The sequence below is a fragment of the Alligator sinensis genome, unplaced genomic scaffold (genome assembly GCF_000455745.1).
Source record: "Alligator sinensis unplaced genomic scaffold, ASM45574v1 scaffold45_1, whole genome shotgun sequence".
NCBI classification, from domain to species: Eukaryota; Metazoa; Chordata; order Crocodylia; family Alligatoridae; genus Alligator; species Alligator sinensis.
In genome coordinates this window covers 1,726,810-1,742,025 of record NW_005842267.1, presented here as the reverse complement: position 1 = coordinate 1,742,025, position 15,216 = coordinate 1,726,810, and the positions used below count along the sequence as shown (strand labels likewise).

Genomic DNA, 15,216 nt, shown 5'->3' with positions numbered 1-15,216 from the left:
TATAAATACCATATGTGGTTTCAGCCATAAAAAAACCTGACCTCACCCCCATGGAAACCAAAATCTGCTCCAACTTTACCCTCTTTATTCATCTATCAGGAACTCCCATTCCTTTTCTGCTGAAACATATAGAGGTGGTGGGCAGCATTTATTGGTCCAAAGATTATTTTTCTTTGGTTGTACTTCTGCAGGCCATTCCTGGGTAGGTACTCAGGTGAATCTCCTGGGGTTTTCAGGGGAAAAACTTGTTGAGTAGGCCTTTCTAGGTTCACAGTGGCTTGAGTCTCCATAATTTCAGTTTGACCTTAGAACCTCTCTGCAAGAGGCTTCCCTCCCCCTTCCTCCCTGAAAACCAGCTCCCCCAGGAGAAGAATGGGGTTGTAGAAGGTTGCAGGTCTGATGTGCAGAGCACTGGCAAACACATTTTTGAGCTCTTTGAAAAAGGGGCAAGAAGGTCCTTTACTGAACCTGTGGTTTGTGTCTTTTCCATTCTAAAAACAGTACTTTAGGTGTTTGGTATATTCCTTGCACTGCAACCTGGCCCAATGAATGCTTAAGTTGAGCATGTTCCCTTTAACATGATATTTCAGGAGTGGATATTCCTCTAACTGTAGTTGAAATTGTGGTTTTTAGTGTATCTCCTCCAGATAGTAACCAAAGTTCAACTACACTTTTCCAGCTAGTTAACTGAACATCAGGAACACATTCTCAGATTGGGAAAACAGGCCAAGCTGGCCATCTGAAGCAGCAGCATATGTGGAAAGTGAAGGGTTAAACACTCCACAGCTTCCAATTGATAGTGGAGGAAAAGGAGGTGTACAGAAGGGCTGGAAGACACAGGGACAGGGAATTGTGGTAACATTGGTGAAGGACTGCCTGTATTCAGGTTCCATAACTCTTGATTATGCTGTAACCTCATTGCCCATTGGTTGTGCACAGAGGTGAATAGTAACTTGAGTAGGTCCCGTGGGCTCAAGCTGTACTTGTCCTGAGAAATGCGCTTTCAGACTGTAGACAGATGTAACACTAAATCATTTTAAAAGGGGGCATATTGTGGGAGATACCATGTGGGAGCTTTTTTCAGCTGAACTGATGTAACTCTTCCATCTGTTGCCACCTATACCAGTATATTGCAGCTTAAAATGATGTAATGTTAAAACTGAATAGAACAGATCAGTTTACCATCTACTTAAAGCAGACAGAGAAAGCACCTAAATCTAATTTTAATGACTTGGGAGTTCAGCAGTGTATAGACCGTGTTTCATTTACATTGCTCAAAATTTTTAGCATCGCTGAAATTTTATAGGTATGTCATTAGCTATTTATTTTTGTTGTAGATAGTTCTCCAAATTTTACATTGAGCTACATAGCCTCATTACAGAATGACAGTTTTACTTCTGTTTTGTGTTCAGCTCCAGTATTGTATACAACTCTCCAGTTGATGACATTGCTAGAAATTCAATAACTCAATAGGAAATCCCTTCTGGGAAGAGGAGAAGAATGCTATATTGATTACTTACATAATACTGAGTAGTCAGAAAAGAGATAGATGAATGAATGGGTGGGTGGGTGGGTGGGTGGATAGATGTTTAAATTAAACACTTAAAAAAAAAAAAAAAATTTTTTTTGGTTTGGAAATAAAACAATTTCCAAAACTATAAACCTGGAAAGTTTTGTCATTTCTAAAGTGAATCCAAGACTACTAAAGGATGAAAGCTTGAAGCCAAGCATATTTATGCATTACAACTCCAACTTAAGAGTAAATCTAAACTACAAATGAAAGTGGGATTGCAGTAAAGGCATGAAAATGTCCATCCGGTGATAAAAAGAGTCAACTAGCTACAAAGTCAGTGCTTAAAAATGTGTAACAACTTTATAAATGGTTTCTGTTCAGCTTTAATTTGAATGTGCGACAAGGCCGAAAGTTAATTATCTTGTCAAATGTTTTTTTCTGAATAGGAATGAACTTTTGTATTATGCTCAGGTGTCTTTGTAGAATTATGGAGAATCTGATCACTGGGGTGTTCTGAGAGAATATTACCATGATTTCAAAGAAACATCTAATATGTTTATTATGTGTAGCATTGTGAACTGAGTGAAACAAGAGACAATATGACTTTGTAAATTTGTTTACACATGCATTAAACAGATCTGTTAAGTGTTATAAATACATTCTGCGATTATATTTAGCTAATCAGTAAGCATTTGTAAACTGAATTGAAGTATTTGCAATAGGGGGCCAATAGATCATATGACTTAATGTAGGTGCGGTCATGATCCCAGGTTTAAGTTTTGCTCTGGAATTAACAATTTAAATGAAATAGTTTGGATCTTGGGGTTTTTTTCCCCTTAATATAATTTTTCTCTTCCTTCCTTTCTTTCTTTTTAGTTATGTTTCGCTTGTATGACACAGATGGAAATGGGTACCTGGACAGTTCGGTAATTTTATTTATAAATATTGATGTGGGTTTTTATGAAACTGCATTAACTGACACAGACAGCAAACTTTGGTGGCAATAATAGAAGTAATATAAAATATTCAATAAATACATGCATTAGGGGTGTGCAAAGTGGGCTGTATTTGATTTGGATTTGGATTCAGCCTGATTTGGGGGACACTGATTCGATTAATTGATTTAGATTATTGTCCCGATTCGATTCGGCCGAATCTGAAGATTCAGTGCTGGTTTGGAAAATCAGCGATTCAGCCATAGACACAGCTTTAAATATTTTTTTCTACATACCTTGAGTTACCAGGCATGGCTCGTGAACGCTGAAATGGTGGGGCAGATGGAGTAGTATGGGGGACCCCAACTGTGTTGGCTCCAGCAGTGTAAAAAGCTGCCCTGTCCTGGCCCCATCAGTACAAAAATCTGCCCTGGCAAGTAGCTCAGAGCTACTCACTCTAAGGAGCATCTGGGGCCCGGCTAATTGGTACCTGTGGACACTACCCCTTGTGCCAGCTGGACTGCTTAAGCAGCCCTGATAGTTCTTTGCACCCTCTAGCCCCTGCAACAGTCTGGCAGCGGGGGATGTTGCCTGGCTATGACCTGCTGCGCACCTGCCAGAGCTGGATGGGGACTGCACAGTTAGTAGAGGCATCTGCCCCTCTGGGCCAGCTGCCAGTGGGCTGTGGCTGCAGAGTTGGTCTTTGTGAGACACTGCTTCCATGTGTGCCCCTGCCCGGCCATCTGGGCAGCTATCTCCCAGCCAGTATGATGGCCTGCTTTGAACTTCAAAGCATGTCCTCCTGGCCCCAGTTGACCAGGAGGTCAGCTACCTCCAGCTGGGTCCAAGGTGCCAGCTCTGAGCAGGCTCCTCTGCCTGGGTCCTTACCTCCCTGGCAGGAATTCTGGTGTTCCCTATTGGAAAATTGAAAAATCCCTGATTAAAAAAACAAACAAACAAACAAAAAAAACCAGTCACTCAGTAAAATACTGTGAATCCATGTTCCTCCACAGTTGAAACAAAAGACCACTATATATAGAGAGAGAGAGAGAGCGAGCGAGCGAGCAATCAGTTGGGCAATGTTTTATTGATATATCTACAGTGTTAAAGCAATTTGGAAGCCAACCAGTATCTCTATCATCATAATAAAATGAATTCTAAATATCTATATGTTTTGCTGTTTGCCTTTGGTTTTCTTACCAAAGAGCAGTTAGAGCTCCCCCTGACCCCTTCTCTAACCAGGATGTGGGGACAGCTGCCCAGGCAGACACAGCTCCTGCAAGTAAATATCATCCTGTCTGGCAGCTGGACACATAGGGTGTGTGCTGGGGGAATGTGGGATTTGCAGAAGCAGGGGTGGGAAGAGGGTTGGGTGGATGTGGGTGGCTGTGGAGTGTGTGGGTAGGCGTGGGTGGATCGTAGAGGGACTGAGGGGAGGGCTGCTCCAGCCCCCTGGATTGCTGCCCTTCCTGGTCCCGTCCCCTGCCTGCTCCTGCAGTCCCCCCGATGGCTGCCCTGCCTGGCCCCACTCCCTGCTTCCACCCCCAGATCTCCCCAATGGCTGCCCCACTCAACCCTATACAGTACCTAGTCCCCCAGACCTCCTGATGGTGGCCCCACCTGGCCCTATCCCCCGCTTGCACCCTGAGACCTCCGATGACTGCCCTGCCTGGCCCCAGTCTCCTGGTACTTCAAAAAAAAAAAAAAAACAAAACCCCATGCTCACTGGCAGTAGCAGAGGCTATTGGGGTCACTGGGGCCTCCTGGCAGAGCGCCCCCACCCCAGCATGGGGCAGCGGGGACCGGCAGCCTAGTACCCACACTGCCACTGCCCCATTGTGTGGGTGCAGCCTAGGTCGGCAGGGTTTTGCATTGCTCCATGTACTGTTGGGCAGTTGGGGCCACTGCAGCTGTCACCCGGGACCCAGCACCACTCAGCCTGAGCGGCTTCACTGCTTGACAGTGCGCAGAGCTGTGCGGCGCCCTGCTGACCCTGTCCGCACCCACATGATTGGCAGCGGCATTGCGGGTGCCAGGTGGCCAGGGCTGGTTCCTGCTGCCCCATGCTGTGTGGGGGAGCTCTGCCAGGAGGCCTCAGTGACCCCATTGGCAGCTGCTACTGTTGGTGAGTGCAGGACTTTTTTTTTAATTGCCAGGATGTTGAGGCCGAGTGGAGCAACGATGTGGGTGCTGCAGGAACTGGTGGAGGATGGGACCAGGCAGGGCAGTGATCAGGATGGCTTGAGGGGCAGGTGTGAGATACGACTGGGTGGGGTAGTGATCTGGGGGGCTCAGGGAGCGGGTGGGGGATGGGGCCAGTGGGGGTCTCCAGCCCCCACCCCCACCTCCTACTTACCGGCATGGAGCCCGGGCCCAGCTCCCTGCAGCTGGCACGCTGCCTGCCCTGCACAGGTAGACAGTGTGCTTCAGCACTGGGGTGAGGACCAGCCAGGCTGGCCACCAAAGCATCTCTGCGGAAGACACAAGCCTCCGGTTGCCTCAGAGCACAGTCCTGGACCATGCCCTGCCCCGCTGTTTTTGCCCAGGGTATTTTTTGACCCCAGGGGTCTAATTTTGCCCCCACGTTGCAAATTTACAGCACAGGGAACATTTTTTATGTTCCCACACATGCCTCTTATAGCATCTCAAATGACTTTAAGACTCTGCAAGAGGCACGTGCACGCCCATCTGGACGCACTCTAAGAGTGCAGATCATGGATCTATTGTGCATTGGTCCTTGTCCTCCATATAGCTCATGAGGAGAGGATCCATCTAGTATTTGCACCCACAAACTATAGCATCTTCTCTGCAGCTACGTTTCTAACTGCACTGTATTCTGTGTCACTTACCTTTTCAGATGTTTTGCTGGTAGCCTGAAATTAGAAGTTTTCTAGTTGGAGAACGCTATGTTAATATAATTCAAATGAGAGGACCAATTTAAATGTGCCATTCATTTGAATTATAGAAAAATCAGCAATAGGTGCAGGTCCAAATGACAGAATAAATGAGGGTGCTTATTCCTGATGGAGAGGACAGTATGCACTAGGCAATTTAGCTTTACTTTTACTCAGAATAAAGACATTCTGTCTCTGAGTAAAATGTTACCTGTTGCAAAGTATCATCTCAAAATCACATCTGAAAGGCTGGATTTTACTAAAGATATTAATTATGACAGTATACTGAGTTAATAAAAATAACTTTCTAAAATCAACATTTTAAGTGCTAATCAATGCAAGGCTATCCATGAATTAACTGACTTCATTTATCCACAAGATTTTCTGTGCCTGTGTTCTCATGAATTTTTACAAGCAAAAAAAAACTTAAGCAAACAAAAAAAGGCTGGAGAGTATATTGATTTATCATACTTACGAGAGGCTGCCTCTGTAGTAGAAAATTGTAGGAATAGCAATTTCATTCTGATCCTTGTTTCCAGGGCTTGTTCACATTTTACATTAGACTGTCATTGGTTAAAAAATGGAAATAAACATGGCAACAAGGACTGGAACTCAAATACCACTTCTTCTAATTAAATTTCCTAATCTTTATGATACCAAAACATGTTTCCTCTTGTACTTTTGACTGCTGCAAGCCCAGTTTCAAGAGAAGTGGAGGGGTACCTCTACCCACTGCATTTTATAGCTGCAGTCTGGAAATTCTTTTGGGTGAATGCTGTACCCTTTAGAGTATTATTTAGGTGAAAGCTTGGGACACTTTTACATATGCTCCGGAGGTGGGGGGAGGGGCAGCACTTCAATTAGAGTGCTAATTAAAGTGCCACAATGCCTCATATATTAGCATCTCTGCACTTCAAAAAGGTGGTGAATGAGCCTTTAGTTCAAGTGCCCACCACAATTTTGAAGTGCAGAAAAGCTGATACACGAGACACAGGGAGGCTGCTGGACTAATTGGTTCCATGCTCACATATAGCTCCGTACTTCTATTGATGATCAAATGTTAGGCAAATAATTAATCATTGTGTAAGTATTTCTACCACGCACTTTAATGATTTATATTTAAATGATTGGTTTGTTAAAGTATACATTTAATATGTTCACACCCAGAAAAAAAATCACTCTAATACACCATTTGTTTCTATCAGCATAATTATCAAATAGGTATCTGAATTGCAAAGTGACCTACAAAAGATTTAGTTATAATATTGCATTAAAATGTCTTTGTTTCTTTTTTACTGCCCAGGAGCTGGAAAATATCATAACTCAAATGATGCATGTTGCAGAATATCTTGAATGGGATGTCACTGAACTCAGTCCAGTAAGCATTTTGCCAGATGAATGTTGATATTAAGTCTGGAAGATGTTGGGGACTGTTTTAAATCACTTTATAAATCTGTACATGATATATTAGTATATAAATAATACAAACTAATAATGGTTGGTTCTATGTGGGACTGCTGTATCATTCACTCGATCTCTTTTTCTAATGAGGATAGCAAACTACTGTGGTCATAATTATGAACCATAAAGTTTAAGGCCTTGTCCTTAAGGCATAAATCTATCACAAAAGCTGAAGGAGAATCAATTATGATTTGTTCTATATACTACACCTAGCTCAATTACATTTTATTGTCTTTGGGCAGTGCATCAATATTATATAAATAACAATAATTATAATATGACATTGGAAAGTCTTCTAATTCCCTATAATTTGGTTTTATTTTATTTATCATGTTTACCCAAAATGAAGATGACCCTGAATTTAAGACCAGCCCTGAAGAATTGTATTCCAAATATTGAAATTGTTATAATTTCCCATGTGTAGAATCAAATTATTGGAACAGCATCTTAAATTCATGCCCTCCAGCCACTGCAGCAGGGAATGCAGTGGCAGGGGGGAGGCAATAGGGGGACAGGCAGGGGCAGTTAGGGAATAGGCAGTAGGAGGGTGCAAATAGCAGAAGCAGCCTGTCAGGCAGCTTGCCCCCTGCTTTTGTTGACCCTCTGCAATTTGCCCTCTGCCGCCTGTCTCTCCTACCACTTACCTCCCTCCTTCCTGCCCCCACTGCCACATCTGACCCTCTTGTAGCTTCAGTCTTCCTATCTCCCTTACTCCACATCATCCCTTCCTGCAGCATCTGCCCCCTATCACCTGCCTCACCTTCCCATCTTCTCCAGCTTTGCTTGAGCTTGGAGCATAGAGCATGGAGCCACTACCCAGCCTGGTAGCAGCTGTAGCTGCGTGGCAGCTCCAGCCCTGGCTCCAGCCAGGACTGAAGCAAGGGTAAGCAGTAGGGTGAGGGTGAGTGAAGTGGAGGCAGGGAGCAGGGCAGAAGCTGTGGGGACAAGGGCAATGGGGGCAGAGGCAGTAGAGGCACAGGCAGCAGCTGCAACTACAGCTCTGGCCATGACCCCAGGTCTGGGCTGGAGCTACAGCCACAAACACAGCAGCTTCCCATCTTCCCAATACCTCTTTTTGAATCCAAGAGAAGGGTCTTTTCCCCTAAGTCAAATGGGGAAAAAAACCCTTGTCTTGGATTTTAGTAAATGTAAGACAATAAGGTATGCACCTTTACCAATACAGCCCTTTATTCTATGAAATGGAGAGAGCCAGAACAAGGGCATGTGCCATTTATGTTCCATTTTAAAACCAAATTTAAGTGACACTCAGGTTTTGTGTGAGGTGACTTTTTCCTTAAAGCTGTCGTGCTGTAGAATTTAAGAACTTGTACTGCTCCAAGAATGACAATGTAAAACTATGTCTTATAATGTCTTTAGGGATTAGATAATGCTAGAGTGATGTTATAGCCATAAAGGAATAAGGTTAGAGGTAAAATATTTCTGTTTCTTTGATATATTTGTTGGGAATAATAAAATATGCATGTTTCAGTGTTGATGTGATGTTATGTAATGTGATATACTTTGTTATTTCTTGCTGGCAAAATTTTGGAATAAATTGGGGAAAATTGAAAATATGGGGCAGAAATTATTTTTTTAATAAAAAATTAGATGCTTTAAAAACACATTTTGTAGAAAAATATAGTGTTTTGATAAGAGTGGCTGGTATGAGTTGTTTTTTGACTGAAGAAAATGGTTTTGAATGCTTTTGTTTTAGTTCTTATAATGATTTAGAAAAAAAATGAAAAAACTTTTAAGAATTTATTTGCAGAGTTCTTCCGCACAGGATAATTGTTGTTTTTCCTTATGAAGTGGTGTTCAGGAGGCACAGACTTGTTATCTTATAACATGGAATTTACAGATTTTTAAAATTGTACAGATCCTTCATGAAATGATGGAAGAAATTGACTATGACCATGATGGCACTGTATCTCTGGAGGAATGGATCCAAGGAGGAATGACAACAATCCCACTGCTGGTGCTTCTTGGATTAGAAAATGTGAGTATTAACACAGCGATATCCAAAGGGTAACTTTTTGAGTCAATGGGGGCCATGAAACTGGTATATGTGCATCCTGCAGACATCTTCATTTTATTTATGGAAAGAAAATTAAAAGACCACAAGTCCTCTTAAATAGCTACATCAAGTAGACCATGTTGTCAAAGGGTAGGACACTACATACTGAAAGCTATGTTCTCTAAAGATCATAACTTCATATTGAAGGTGGAGAGCTACACTAAGATCACTTTTATACCAATTAGACACAGCTGTTGTACTGTTGGCAAGTTTCCAGTGCCACCTGCTGTCCTGCCATTGAGCAGATTTTGGGATTATATAGTTTAGCTGGATCATTCTATTTCTGGGTGCATGCTGTAAATAGTACACAGTGCTGCAATTTAAGCAGCTTCTTTAGCAGATTATTTTCTTTTTTAATTTTTAATTTTTTTTTAGGAATATGCACCTTTTCTTCCATTTGTATTATATAGCATAGTTATAGTTATTTTGGGAAGTAGTGAAGTACATAATTTTCAGTTGTCACATTTCAATCTCTTTGAATTTAGATCCACCTACATTACATCTATGAATTAATAGAAATTTTTCTTTCTGACATTACTTCATTACTGTGAATTAGAGGCAAAAGCTGAAATTAATTCTGGTGCTGTACACACTAATATAGACCTAGAAAATAATAACAAATTAAGCAGAAAATTTATAGGCTGCCATACTTGATTCAAACATTTCTCCTGTTGAGTATTTAATTAAGGAAATGGTTGTTTGATAATTATATTTTCGAAGGCCAGTTCAGTCATGTCAAAATTCCCTAGCATTGTGAAGAATTTGTCATTGTGAATGTGCATCGGTGTTTTGTCCAATGGAGGATATTTCCATGGTCTTATATGTGGAAAAATTATAAATACTTAGTTGTAAACAGAAAATAAAATGAATTATACTAAGTGTATTTTAATCAATAAGCAAAAAAACTTCAGGATTCATCTGCCACTTATATTATATTGAAGTGCTTTGTACTTCACTGTGATTTTCTGACTGATCAGACCATGATCCAGGGGGACCCCATGGATTCCCTTCACTAGTTTTGCAGGGATTTAATCAAATAACTAGGGATGGTGTAAAGCCCTGAAATTATTGCAAACTCAGTGAAAAATAAAATTGAAGCCCCTATCAGTTCCCTGAAACTTTTGTATCATTCACATTATCCATAGATCCAGCAAGAAATTATTTAGCTGTTAATGTTATGTTTACAGTATGTTTATAGTTCTGATGACTGCATTTAAATGTATTTTGAACAAAAAAAGCCAAAACTCTGATGTCTGTCTCTTTGAGTAATTTCCACAGATAGGGGAATATTTTCATTTGATATGGATGAGGGTGCATAACCAAGACTATTATATGCATCAGTTCACTAGTGAAAAAGCTGAGTTTTTTTTCCCAAATTGTAATAATATTTGTCATGCCAGAGTCCCTAGCATTCTGTAGTTTATCTCTCTGCTTATAAACATGGTAATGAAGACTGGTAAAAATGCCTTGACTTAAAAATTAAATGTAGAGTTATGGCAAGGTGAGGATGTTCATAATCAAGTTAGTATCTGAGAGAGGAAGAGACAAACTCCTGGCAGATATAGCAGTCTGTTTTTGATAGTGTTAACAACTTGGGTATCCAGAAACTGAGAGCAGCTAAAAGAAATCCTGTTTGCTCTGGAGGCAAATTCCCTTCATGCAAGACTAGTTTAGAAAATGCTTCTGCCTTCCCAGAATATTGCTTAGTTTTTAACTTCAGCAAAACATGATACATTTTAACACAACACCGAACTGGGGCAGTCGGTTAGTTTAGAGATGCTGGGGTTAAAGTAAAGTAGAGATCATTATTATAATTGGTCTCATGCTCTGAGGATAGTGACAGTATGAGAACAGGATAAATCACTCTAAATAGGCCCAGTTCAGTGCTCTCCCTCTAAAGCATCCACCCCTGCCACTGTTACACTGGATACTAGGCTAGGTGGACAGTTAGTCTGGCCCAGTTTGGCACATCTTATATTCTTAAATTATATAGAGATTTGAGTATTGCTTGTATTGGAATCTATCATGCCTCATGAACACCAGTGGCATCAGGAATAAAAAAGGGACATAAAACTAGGGAGAGCATTGAGATTAGTGGAACTTTGCAAATCAGTACTTCTGAGGTGAAGGAGCTGTTTCTGTTGCAAATATCTAAGATTGTTCTGATACAAACAGTTAGAGGCTTCTCTGTGCATTTCTGCAAGCCCCGGCTCTAATATCATTTTAAAGTTAATAGTATATTGATTGTCTTAATTCATAGATTTAAGGTCAGAAGGGACTATTGCGATCATCTAGTCTGACCTGCAGAACAAAGGCATAGAATTTCACCCTCTAATTCCAGCACCCAGTCTAGTAACTTGTGGTTGTATGAGTGCATATCTTTTAATGAAATATCCACCCTCATTTAAGGGTTTCAAGTAAAGGAGAATCCATTGCATATCTTGGTAAATTAATCCAATGGTTAATTACCCTCTCTGTTAAAAATAATTGATTTATCTCCCATTTGAATTTGTGTAGCTTCAGTTTCCAAACAATGGCTTTTGTTGTGGCTTCTCCTCTTACATTAAAGATCCCTTTGCTATCAGAAATTTTCTTTCTAAGTTATGTTTTTGTAGACCATCATCAAGTTACCTCTTAACCACTTTTTCATTAAGTTAAGTAGATTGAGTTCTTAACGTCTTTTAATTGCTTGGTATTGAGCCAAGTAGGGGAAGGTATATATTATTTTCTAGGTTGATTATTTAATTGTTGATTGTCTGCAGTGGTGTTAACTATTTACTTAGATATACCCTCTCATCTTATATATAATATGTACATTTAATACAATCCGGCAGATCCTCAGTTAGTGTAATTTGTCAGAGTTCTGTTGACCTCATTGGAGCTATGATATTAGCTGCCACCCCACCCTGATATTTTTATCACAACTACCATATCATTTGTGTATTATATTTATATTGTATATATACATTAATGAAAAAAGTAGAAGGCTAACATAAATGCTTTCAATTACAATTACAGTAGAATCTTTCTAATTACACACCTGTTCCAGCTAGGAGAACATTAAACTAAAATGGTCTGAAAAGAGTTGAAATAAAACATAGAATTATATTATATAAAACTTAAAGAATAAAACAAGGTTATTCAACCTATCTTAACTATATTTACCCTGTTCTTCATTATTTTTTTTTCTGCAACTACTTTGCAGGCAAAACAATGAAATAAATATGAATTTTTCCTGTGAAGCAGCTACAAAATAGGGGCAAGGAATTATATTTACATAATGCCCCTTGCCAAGGCAATCAGCATGCCAAAAGACAGTTAAAATGCAGCATAGTTATATTTTAATTGATAATTGATTCATTCTTCTTTATATAATATATCTATATATAACATTTGGCAATTTCTGTACTTAAAGACCATATCTTACAGTTTTATACCTGGTTAACCACCAGTTTTACCACTTAGCACTTGGCTGAATGCTTCTCTATCAGATGTCACATCTACTAAAATTGTTCTCCTTAAACACCAGTAATTACTGTTCACTAGCATTTACTTAAATTGGTTTCCTGGGAGATGTTCCAATATAGTATCTCTCTCATTTAAGAGTTTCCTGATTAAGTGAAAATTAAGATTGTTACAAGTAACTGAAAACTGGGAGATATAATGGAAACCTAACCTTTGATGGTTGTCATACATATACTATATAGTGCTTCTGAAAGTTTAAAACTGCTTTAACAACATTAATAAAATAAATCTCATGATATTGCCATGAAAACTTTCATATCTATTTCATAGGGAGACTGAGACACAGAAGGTTTAAGTGATTATTTTTTCACAGCCAAAAAGGTCCAAAAAGGCACTTTATTGTCACAGTGCTAAACACTGACTTTCAAGTGCTTGACATTTGTAGTGAAATCCAGAGTTAAACACCAGAGTTAAGTGCCTCAGAATAGCAGAAATATAGCATGATGAGAGCAGGGATCCATGTCAGGGAAGACAAAAGGGAAACATTGAGGTCAAGTCCTAAATCCTGTCTCTTTGTGAGGCACAAATGTTTTACTTATTACTCCTGGGAGATTGCCTTTCACCTTTTTTTTTCAAAAACAGAGTACAGGTCACTCTTTCAAGGCAGCTGGAAAAGGAAATGTTGTCCCTCATTTATATGGGTAACTTATGATGGGAAAACAGAAGATGTGGTAGACCTGTGCTCAGTTTCCTCTTCTGCTAGAGAAAATTCAAACCCACATCTTTTGCTCCCCAGAAAAATAACCTAAAGCAGTGATTCTCTATCAGTATTGTGAATTTTTTTTAAGAGTGCACCGGGTACTGCACAGTATTAGCAATCTTAGATGTGCAGAAACTTGCACATAATTTGCAAAATATTTCAAATAGGTTCAAATAAGAATTCATAGTGTCAAAAGACTAGCTATGGTCTTTCTGAGTTCTTTGCAACAAAAGAATTGCTCTATATAATTTTTTCCAGAGTAAAAAATGAGTGAAAACTAAAAGCTGACATTTTTTAGGAGTGTCCTGAGTCTTAGGATGGGGGGGGCCTTGAATCTAGTTGAGGCCCTGGCAGATGATATTTTTTTCAAGCAACAAGTAATGTTGTTTTTTGGAAGCTGTTATGCTATGTGATTTGCTTCATGTTCACAGGGCAAATGACCTGGGGACCTGGGGAAGGGAAAGGGAGTAAGTGCCCTGGGAACTTGATCTGCTATCATTTGCCAGCAAAGGGAGCTGGAGAGCTGCTAGAAGGAACTGTCAGAACCCTTCCCAGACCTTCAGCTATGCTGCTAGTGGGAAGGAGGAGTGGTGCTTCTTGAATTCTTGTGCAAAGCAGGGGAGACCCATACAAAGCAGGGAGGCAAGAATGGTGGGGTTCAAATTCTCCAGGGACATCTTTGAGGTGTTTTTTTTGTGTGTATGTACTTTTCCTGTCTCTCCATCTTGCCCCCACTGGCAGTTTTCCAAACAAATTCCCTCCACCTCTTTCAGATTAGTGTTGTGTGTACCTAAAGCATGTCATGTTGAGTGTCTGTTTATAGTCTGCTTCTCACAGGGGAGAGGTGATAATGGCTCCTTAAAATGTAGCCTTGCAGGCTGACTGTGGAAACGGAGGAGGGATGGTGAATCATGACATCTCCTCTGAAGCACCATGGGGCAGCAGAGTTCAGCATAAATTACAGTGTGTCCTTGCAGGAAGTGGGAGGAGGAGAGAAAGAGAGAGCGGTTCACCCAGGGATTCTAGAGTACCTGACTATGACCCTGTGTGTAATGTTTCACACATTCAAATTAAAGTGCAATAGAAATGAGCTGCAAAGATAATCTGCATTTTACAAGTAACATTTTTGTGCCTGGATGGCCATTTTGTGGCTTAGTATCCACAGTGATAAATTGCTTAAATATGTGGCATGTTACAGTTTATTGCTCCATTAATACAGATTGGAGCACTTGATGTGTTATTTCTGCCAGGGGCCTGAGACCCACTACCCTAAACCCTATTCCTACTGAAACTGATCCACTTTGCATAAAACAATTCAAAATTCATTGGGTCAGTGAAAGGGAGCAAGAGTGAGCATGAACTTGGTCTGCTTGTTCTTGCACCTATTTGAAGGAAAAATCCCTGCTTTAAGAATTGTTCATGTATTTTATATTGTGGAGCTTCAGAACCTCCAGGGTTGGGTGGCATTTCATCAGGGGTTTTCAGAGATGCCTACAGTCTGTATAAAAAGGCAATGGATTCTGCTGTTAATTCTACCACTGATTAGTGGCGTAGTGTTCATAGAACCATGGAAAACTAAGTTTGGAAGGGACCTTGGGAAGTCATTGAGTCCATCCCCCTGTTCTTCAATTTCCTTACTTTAAGGTAGTTAGGGTTAGTAAGTGGAGGGATGGCAGCCCTATACATAACAAAATGGACAACATATTGCCAGATTCATAGGCACAGATAATACAGCCTATCACTTCTAGAAAAGTGCTGAATTGATTGTGCCTCAGGAGCCTCTTTCTGCTCTTGTCCATATTGTCCATCTAGAAGCTCAGCCACAAGTTTGCTTTCTCTTTGGCCCCTGCCTAGGGTTACCATATTTCCAGTTTCAAAATAAAGGATGCTGGTCTGGGAGGAGGGGGAGTATATGATTGTTGGGGGACAGTTTCTAACTGTTAACAGTAAATAACAAGTGTCATTGGCTCAGAAGTTAAATGTAGAACAGAAACAAAGCCACCAGCCCTGCCACTGTCCTCAATCCCAACCCACAGCCCCATGGTGCTGCCAGTGTCCCACATTCCCCTGCCCACCTGGTGTGCCTCACCCAAGCTACAGCCCCTCCCCCCCCA

At 40.6% G+C, this 15,216-nt stretch overlaps 1 protein-coding gene across 1 annotated transcript in view; it reads left to right on the top strand.

Annotated features, from left to right (window-relative positions):
• Positions 1–15,216, top strand: part of DGKB (diacylglycerol kinase beta) — a gene marked incomplete at its 5' end in the record, with an annotated part of 469,550 nt that overhangs the window by 16,960 nt on the left and 437,374 nt on the right. The window contains 3 exons of the mRNA XM_014521864.2: positions 2,390–2,439; positions 6,646–6,720; positions 8,680–8,799. Of these exons, the coding sequence (XP_014377350.1) occupies positions 2,390–2,439; positions 6,646–6,720; positions 8,680–8,799 (245 nt within the window). The remainder of the gene's footprint in view (positions 1–2,389; positions 2,440–6,645; positions 6,721–8,679; positions 8,800–15,216) is intronic.